The sequence below is a fragment of the Schistocerca piceifrons genome, chromosome 5 (assembly GCF_021461385.2).
Source record: "Schistocerca piceifrons isolate TAMUIC-IGC-003096 chromosome 5, iqSchPice1.1, whole genome shotgun sequence".
Taxonomy (NCBI): domain Eukaryota; kingdom Metazoa; phylum Arthropoda; class Insecta; order Orthoptera; family Acrididae; genus Schistocerca; species Schistocerca piceifrons.
The window spans coordinates 170,497,554-170,507,578 of record NC_060142.1 but is presented as its reverse complement, the minus strand read 5'-3'; the positions used below and the strand labels follow the sequence as shown (position 1 = coordinate 170,507,578).

The window sequence follows — 10,025 nt, the reverse complement described above, 5'->3', positions numbered from 1 at the left end:
TAGAACTTAGAACTACCTAAACCTATCGTTAGTTAAGGACATCACACACATCCATGCTCGAGGCAGGATTCGAACCTGCGACCGTAGCGGTCTCACTGTTCCAGACTGAAGCGCCAAGAATCGCTCGGCCACATCGGGCGGCGCAAGTTTGAACAACTAAGTTCATGTGTCAAAACATTTATGTCATTACCGATACCGTACTGATTTTTTAAGTTGACGCAAAGTATTTTGTTTGTTCTGTACGTGAAAAGAAATGCATGCAAAACTTGCTGTTTAAGTCATTTCATCTTGTTATCAGATCCATTGTGTTCGAATATTTTTTACACTCGCAGACCGGCACCGGTATATGTAGCAGTTTATGTTTCTCTCTCTTTAGTAAACACGAAAGAATCGCACTAAAAATTATACTGATTACTGAAGCTAAAGATTATACCGATACGCCCGCTACCTGCAGGCCAACTGACGCCGTAAACACTGCCGTCAGGCTAATGCTTGCTTTCGTTATATACTGTTGTCAAGGGGATGCGAAATCAGTTGTTTTCAACACACTGCTGAAAAGTGTGATGTGGTAGCGTTCCTTTTTAAGAGTGGCTATTCGTAATCAACTATTATTTCGCAATGGATGGAAGTGGTGACTTCCTGACACGATCCTGTCAAGATGATGGAATAAGAATGACAAAGAAGTCCCTGCGAAAAATCTGTAAGGAAACCAGCTTATATTTAACACCACATTTAAACGACGTTTTGTATCTACATTATAAAGGTTTCAGTAAAATAGAGAACCTAGAAGAATATACTGGACTGAAGTGTCTGTGGTTACAAAATAATGGCATTGAAAAGATTGAAAATCTCGAAAAGCAAACAAATTTAAAATGTCTCTTTTTACACTATAATTTAATTGAGAAAATCGAAAATTTAGAAGTGCTGCAAGAGTTAGACACAGTGAATTTGAGCTATAATTCAATCAAAAAATTGGAAAATTTAGATACTTTGCCAGTATTGAATTCATTGTACATAACACACAACAGACTTGAAACTGTTGAAGACATAGAAATTCTGGCAAAATGCAAACAACTGAGTGTTTTGGACTTGTCCTTCAATCGTTTGGACAGCCCTGACATTGTTAATGTGCTTGGTGCAATGGAAAACCTCAGAGTTCTGACTCTGACAGGAAATCCTGTACTCAAACACCTCTCCCCATACAGAAAGCTACTAATAATGAACTGCAAACAGTTATTACATCTAGATGAACGTCCTATATTTGATAAAGACAGAGCATGCACGGAAGCATGGTTTGCAGGTGGAGAGGAAGCAGAAAGGAAATTAAGGCAAAAATTTATACAAGATGAGCAAGACAGATGCCTCAGAAGTGCTTTGGCACTTGTAGAAATGCGAAACAAAAAGGTTGCAGAGAGAGCTGCACAAGTAGCTGATGACACTCTGCAGTGTATTGCATTACTATTTTCAGAATATTCCCAGGTGTCCTACACTAACTACACTTTTGGGACGGCAGAAGATGCACCATTAGACACAACAGACAGCCATTGTGAAGATGTAAAAAATAGTAACGTTAATGACGAGAAAACTGAACAAAATGTACAAGGTATAGTATATAATAAGACACTATATAAAGAAACTTTAAATAGTGAAATGTACCGAAATCAGTGTAATATGCAATTCCAATACTGTTCATTCTGTTTCAGAGCTTGGAAAGCCAACGGTTTTAAAAGAGGCTAATGATGCAGAGTCCAAGCAAAATTTTGCCTCCAACAACTGTGCATTTAGTTTAAATGATATTAATACTAAAGATAAAAGTACCTTTGAAAGCTATGACAAAGGAACTGTAGTGGTTAGAGAACAAGAAAATCTAGGAACTTTAGAACAATTTGAAAAGACACATGAGATGGATGGATGTAAGACCAGTGTATGTGAGGGAATCAAAACACATGACACTTGTTCTGCAAATAATACAGAATGTACACAGACTGAGGTAGAATATAGTTACGGGGATGATCTGGTTGGTCTGACCCATAGTCAACATGATCATCAAACATTTGTTTCTTCTGTTTGTGGTCAGATTGTCTCTGTACACTCTGAGCAACAAATACTCTGCCAAGTTTGCACTGAAAATACAGCAGGAGAAAAGGAGAAGATTTTGAAGGATAGTAGGGAAGGTGAATGTAATAGCTCGGATTACTGTGAAAGTGGAAATGAAATAGTTTATGACTGCACAACAGAACATGAGGTAAAATGCCATAGGAAAAAAGTTGTTCCTAATATTTCATGTGATATTCAGTTTACAGTACATAAAGAAGGAAACAGCACAATATGCAATATTAGCAGTTCCACCCCTGAAAAAATGAAACCAGATTGTTCTAGCAATGGAGCTTTGGAAAAAGAAAGTCATAACAACTCCAGAGTTGATTGTAATGTTACTGAAGAAGTTTACGGAGCCAGTGAATCACTTGTCTTTTGTGCCTCTGTGAAAAATATGTTACTGCATGATAGTGATATACCAACAAATCTATGCCGTCTGGAACTTGAAGTCATCAATGATGCTCAAAATCAAATATCTGCTTGTGGTCCTCAACAAGATACTGTTGCAGATGAATATGATGCTGATAGAATAGTGGCCCAAAGGACTAAAGAAGATGGATGTATTGCAATGGAGAAAGAGGAGCAGCAGATTGATAATGCAGATTATGGAGATGAAAGGACAACTTGCTGTAGGGATCAAATCTTACCCTGTACACCTTTTACTAAAGGAACACATTTGGAAAGTGAAACTAGAAACATTTTAGAATACAATATACAAACTTCAATTGACACATGTAAAGCAGATGTGTGTGCCCTTGCCTTACATAATAAAGAAAAAGTTTCTGAATTAGCAACTGATTCTGTTCTGTCAGTTAATGCAGAATCAGAGAAAAGTACATGTGACAGTGACATAGTAAGTTGTGAATGCAAGAGAACTTGCCAAGAAACCAGCCCTTCTCCCCCCATGAAAAGACTTGACCAAGAAAACAAAATAAATATTCAACTATTTGAGGAATCAGAGTGTCTTGATAACAAGACAATAGCTTCGCTTCACAATGACAGTACATTGCCACAAAATGTAGTGTGTACGTATTCAGACCTGGCTTCCCAAAAACAAGAAATGTCTAACTGTTCTCAGCAATTTCCAGAAAATGTGAAAGATAATAATTCCGATCCTATCTGGATGACAGGCTACAAGAAAAATGATATATCCCTGGACAAAGAAACAAAAAAATTAAGTGAGAATGCATAATATACTTCTGTTCTTTTAAAATATATAAACATTTTATTTTACAACTTGTCAAAAAACTGTTGTTGTTATTTCATGATTCCCAAATAGTTTGAAGAGTGCATGAAGATGGATGGTCATATTGTGTGTTTCTGTTTGATCTACAAAGGATAATTATGCTTATGCGAGATTGTTTTTGACAGAATAATATATTTACAGTCATATTTAAATTGAAATTAATTGTGACATTGGAAAATGTACACAACAAAATTTTTAACTAAAAGTGAGAAAAATGTGTGTTTAAATTTAAATATAATTTTTTATTTTGTTAATCAGATTGCTTTATGGTGGGTGTAGAAATGATTTCTGGCAACAATTGGATTACATTTCAACACCATAAAATGTAAATAATTATTCTCAGTGCATGATAAAATGCATAATACATCACACATTTGGTAAAGGAAGAATGTACTTCTTATGGAAAGCACTTACTTGTAACATAGTTAAATTGAGTATATGATGAAAACACCATCTTCCACTTAAATGTAAAAATATGTTCTCAATTCGTGGTAAAATGTTTGTGCTAACATGGCCACTTGTGTGAGAATGTTGCCCATCTCTTTGAACAAGCTGTAATCCAAGATTGTTGTCTAGTGGTGTTGCTGACTGTTATTTACAGGTTCAACATTAAAAAAACGTGCAAGTGTAGTTTGGTCAAGTGACAGATGCAATACTTTTGTTGTTACTAACTGTTGCATTTCAGGCTGCTGAAGATTCATGTGGCATCATTCATGTGACCAACATTATGTAATCGTAACTCACATTTATTATTGGTTTTCAATATAATACACACGCTTCAAACATGTTTTAAATTCCACCTGTCTGTCTTCTTCAAGATCGTTAATAAGTATTTCCTCTTCTTTATACACTGATTTGTTCAAGATTTTTTTATAATATTTGCAACAATTCCAATGCCAACCATCTCTTTCCTGTGAGAACAAATTGATAATTTTGTGACTATACAAAATAATATTTTCCAAAAAAGCAACTTCGTATCTCAAGATGCCTCCTCTCAGCTCAAATCACCACACCCAATGTTCCCTCACTCTTTTTTTTTTAATTCTCCTAAAAATACAATTGTCACGGTGTCCAAATTGTGAGTTTGTTTCTGCCATTATGTCTTCATCGGACTGAGCCAATTTTTCATTTTGTGATGAGCAAGAAGACGCTCAGAGCCAAAAACATTTTCTCCACAATATGGTATCATTTCTGTAACAATTTCTTGAAAAATTAATCCATTAATGCACAATAATATGAGCCTCTGCCAGATAGTCTATAAATATTGTGTGGGTGAGTACTCCAAAAAACCTTAGCTGTGAGTTTTTGTGACAAAGATTTTTTTTTGAGCGTATTTACAGTAAGAACTCTTCTGAGTGTATTGTTGTTTTGTTACAGGTTGAAACTAATGGAAACACATTTCATTAAGCAGAAATAATGCCACAATAAGACATTTAGATTGTTCTTGAATTTGTTTAAACATTCCTGTGCAGTGGTCACACAATTATGCTTTTCGTGAACTGTGTGAATTTGTGGCAGCCTTCCTCATATTCAATGTTCATGCAGAATATTATTAGTTCACTTGAGAAGTTTACAGTTTTGGCAGTCTCATGAATTTTCGCTTGGCAGTCTTCCATCAAAATCTCGTGAACTTCGTCCAACATTTCAGCAACTGTGACCTCAACTGAACATCTTGCGTGCCTGGTACCTCTCATACTCAAATTGAAACAACTGCATGGAAATTTTGTGAACCATGCCATTTGATGGAGCATAGTCCATGTAATACATTCTCAGTGTTTTTTCCCATTCCTTCCTTGTCTTACCATGTAAAACGAAATGCTTTATCAAAATACAAAACTAACTATTCTCCATTTTTGCAAATAACATGCAACGATGCTTTCAGTTGCTTTCAAAAATGCACTAAGACACAGGTACTGCTGAATTTCTGTGATTAGACACAGAATAGAGGACTTCAGTGCCAGTAAGAAATCTGCGATTTGAGTGTAATTTCTTCTGAGTCATGGACTTAGCAATTGCCCTCGTATTTAGCAGTTCCCAGGCGGGAAGTTCGGCCGCCAAGTGCAAGTCATATTGAGTGCGACACCACATTGGGCCACTTGCGCATTGACAGTGGGGATGAAATGATGAGGACAGCACAACACCCAGTCCCTGAGGGGAGAAAATCCGCCCCCCCCCCCCCCCCCCCCCAGCCAGGAATCGAACCCAGGCCCCCGTGCGTGGCATTCCAATGCGCTGCCAATTCAGCTAATGGGGCGGACTATGAAAAGGATTGATTGTTACTGATCAAATACCAGAGGTGTTGAGTCTCCGACAGGCTGAAAGCTTACATGTTTAGTAGTCTTTTGTTGTACCTGTCTGTGACTCAGCACCTTTGCTATATGGGTCACCTTCACGGAGAGTAGCACTCTTACCTATTCTTGGTATTGTTGTTGTTACAATCTGGAGTCTCCTAGTTCCTCTAATGCAATTTGCAACAAAAAAGTCGTGGGAACAGATAAAATTTGTACACATGCAGAGATTGAAAAACATAGTGTACATTCTGTAGTAAATGTGTCTCATATGTTTCTTATGGAATCATCTTCTGGGGCAGTGCATCTACAGCGTGTGTGGCTCATGATTTACTTTCTGGCAAAGGCTGCAATCTTTACTGATCAAAACGACCATAGACCTTGGGCTACACTACAGATCAGTCTGTTACCACCATTATATGGAGAGGGGGGGGGGGGGGGGGGCAGGTAATATCATTTTCTAGCCAAGAGTTGACATACTTTCAAATCCTTTCCATTTCAAAATCAACTTTTAAATAATATCAAGAGCTAAATCAACATAAGATCATTTCTCTCTCAATGTCACATTTCCTGACACTTTATCACAACAAATCATGCCAGAACAAATGTTTTGGAGAGATTTTGAATGAAACACACTAGCTTCACTGCATGCTTAACACTCTCATGTTTACAATTCTAAACTTGAGACAGTGTTCGATATGGGGCATTTATGAGTTTGTGAAGTGAAACAGTGACGTTTCTCTAACATCATGGATCTTTTGCTGTGTTTGGCTGACAGAAACAAACCAAGAAGCCACCATGTTGATTTAAGTGTTTGCAAAGCTAGCATATGGTATTTGTTGTTTTTCATATCAGTACTTGTGTATTATGAAAATATGTAGTTCAAGTGATCTTGCATTAAAATTATTCCGAAATGCATCATTTTCAGTAAGGTTCGTTGTACTAGTCAGATAATGCAATGTTTGTAGAAAAACACATTACTACCCATTTTTAATCATTTCATTTAGTAAGCAAATAGGTAGTTACAGCAAAGGAAGTGCTTTTTATCACCTGTTAGTGCACATTTTGCTTACCTTAACGCATTTGTTTGTCCACAAAATCAGCTTGTCTCCCATGTTGTAAAGTGGTCTATGACTATTTCATTAAAATTTGGATGGTTCAGTAGTTCTTATTCAAGGTCACGTTCAAAATTTTTGCCTATTAAAATGCGCACTGAATTCATGTTGTGCTGTTTTCAGATTTGTGGTACACGACAGTTATTTGCAAGAAAATAATACTCACTACAACTCAAGGTGCAATATATTTACAAAAAGGAACTTGCTAATATTAGTAGCAGAACATTTTTCGCAAGCTTATTTCCTCTGTTTATTCATGAATGTCTTGATATGTAGCGACATGTATTTAATCATATTCTAGTGGGCTCTACCGAGACATTTGCAGACTCGTAACTACAATGGACAGAATTGCCAATGCCAGATAGGAAAAACTACAACAGTATCAAAATATTAATACTATATGTTGATTAATGATGCATAAAGCATAATAGAGACATACAGAGAGAGGGATTTGATAGCGAAGCTTCAGCTGTTCTGTTCATCGCCTTTTGATGCAAGCAGCAGAACATAAAATAATGTGGAAGTTGGTAGGACACCATTTGGCTATATGAACAAAGCCTTCGTTGGGTCCATAAGACTCATACACCATAGAAGCCACATCCTCAAGCTCTATTACAAGAGCTAACCATATTTTCAAGGCACAACCTTAAGACTAGCTATTGCTTGTTCAAAAATTGTCACTGGACATCAACAGTTCCAAAAGTGTTAACTGTTATTTGTGTGGGAAATATTCCAAATGCATCCTAATAATTTATATTCTGAAACACATTACTGAGAAATATATTTTAATATATATTTTGAGGTGACTCCACCTCCAAGCCCTTAAGAACAAGCCACACCTGATCTAAATTAGATAAAGTGTTTATTCAGTGAAAGTGACTAATGCAAATATTTTTAAAGATGTTGGAATTTTTTACACTCACTTTCCAATACATTTACTCTTCAATGTTTTTTGTTGCTGATAGTAAAAAATCAGTGTCACAAGAAATGTGAAATACACAGTCACAATATAACACACAAAAATAATTTTCATGGAGATTTCGCCTCCTGGTCCTGATTTCGAATGGAATTATGTACCCTGGATGCAAGATATTCAACAAGTTCCCATCCTAACATGTAGCAAGAATCTGAGAATACTCACCAAATCAAAAGATAATTAAAAACAAACTTCATTAATGTGTCTTTCTACAAACTATCAAAATATTGGATTGAAAATTTCTATTAGCTACATGGCAAGTAGCAACGTTTGTTACAAAGCTGTATGACAAGAAGTAACGTACAGTAAATAGAACTCAATACATAAAGATAAATATATTTTCTTTGACATATGCTACTGCAGTTAAGTTAATATTACGGTAATAGGTAAACAGCAATAATATAGTACAACTGATGAGGCACCAGTTCTTTTCAGTGCGGCAGATTTCTTATTAATTTACTCAACTAAATTAAGAGGTATAGCATAAGCATGAACAGCATTAAGCAGTACTGTGATAGTTTGTTGTTAATGCAGTATAGAGATTAAGTTTCTACAGTTTCCTAACCTGTTGTTAATGTATACATTGACTCGTTCCATATACCTGAAGGTGTTTATTCTTGATGGAATCTATGGAACAAGTCAAATAAATAAATGAACCATGATGCTTAATTGCTAATATTCTGTGGCAAATAATAACATGTGGAAGAAAAGCACAGTGTAATAAATGAATGTTGTCATTGATGAATTCAAGAAGTATTTGCAACATACAGATATACACAACTCACCTTGGTGAATTAGTAGTATATGCTATTGTTTCTTCAGATACCTAGGATGCAAAATAACCAGTAACTTTCATTGTAATCAATAAATATAAACAAGAGTAGCTACTGAAAAAGAAGTAGCAGTATTTTCTGCAGTCGATTGAATAAACAATCAAGGAAAATATCAGAAGTGTTTCGTATGGCATTTTACCCTATATGGTGCCAAAATACAGATACTATAATGAAGAGATGAGAAATGCTTAGATGCTTTAGAGAAGCACATTTGAAGAGGAATGGAAGGTGTAAATGAAAATGACAAATACTCGAAACACTTAGTCCTAGATTACTAAACCCTTGTAAAAATTTATGATTGAAGTAGCATATAAAACAGAGGACATTTCATACTTAATTTGGTATGTAACATACCTTTGGAGATCTAATAATTATAATTAAGTAATGCATAACTTGTAAATTATGAATTCCTTTGAATAAAATGTGGAGTAGTAAACTTTACAATGGTCTAGTAGCACTATAACATTTTCCGCCCTTTAGCATTCTTGGGTTACGAGAGGGAAAAGAAACTGACCAGGATGCTGGATTAGAAAGTACTGCATAATAAATGATTCACTAGAAGGTATGAAGACTAGAAAGACGACACAAAGAAGAAGAAACTAGCTAATTGACAATATCCAGATAAATGTATTATACACAGCTACAAAAAGGATGAAGAAAAACCAGGATTGGATGATTTTTAACTTGCAATGATGCACCTGCCTTATGGGCAAAACTCACCACCACCACCAACACCACCACCACCACCAACAACAACAACAACAATGACAATAATTAACAATTAATACTGATGCCAGAAAGTTTTCTGATACACTGTATCTGATAGAGTGATCATTGATTATAGGCTACTGCTGATCACTGAAACTGCAACACCAGGATGGAGAATAAACAACAGAATTTTAGTTGGTGTGTAGTAGAAAGAATACATGGATAAATTTCTAGGTGATACACAAACATACACACAAAATTCAAGCTTTCGCAACAAACTGTTGCCTCATCAGGAAAGAGGGAAGGAGAGGGGAAGACGAAAGGAAGTGGGTTTTAAGGGAGAGGGTAAGGAGTCATTCCAATCCCGGGAGCGGAAAGACTTACCTTAGGGGGAAAAAAGGACAGGTATACACTCGCACACACGCACATATCCATCCACACATACAGACACAAGCAGACATATTTAAAGGCCTTTAAATATGTCTGCTTGTGTCTGTATGTGTGGATGGATATGTGCGTGTGTGCGAGTGTATACCTGTCCTTTTTTCCCCCTAAGGTAAGTCTTTCCGCTCCCGGGATTGGAATGACTCCTTACCCTCTCCCTTAAAACCCACTTCCTTTCGTCTTCCCCTCTCCTTCCCTCTTTCCTGATGAGGCAACAGTTTGTTGCGAAAGCTTGAATTTTGTGTGTATGTTTGTGTGTCTATCGACCTGCCAGCGCTTTTGTTCGGTAAGTCACCTCATCTTTGTTTTTTATATATA

At 36.2% G+C, this 10,025-nt stretch overlaps 1 protein-coding gene across 1 annotated transcript; it reads left to right on the top strand.

The window, feature by feature from the left end:
• Positions 1-432: 432 nt before the first annotated feature.
• On the top strand, positions 433-4,750 carry LOC124798842 (dynein axonemal assembly factor 1 homolog). Its single transcript, XM_047262372.1, has 3 exons — positions 433-1,603; positions 1,704-2,950; positions 4,721-4,750. The coding sequence occupies exons 1-3, from the start codon at positions 619-621 to the stop codon at positions 4,748-4,750; spliced, it is 2,262 nt and encodes a 753-aa protein (XP_047118328.1). The 5' UTR covers positions 433-618.
• The last annotated feature ends 5,275 nt before the right edge of the window (positions 4,751-10,025 follow it).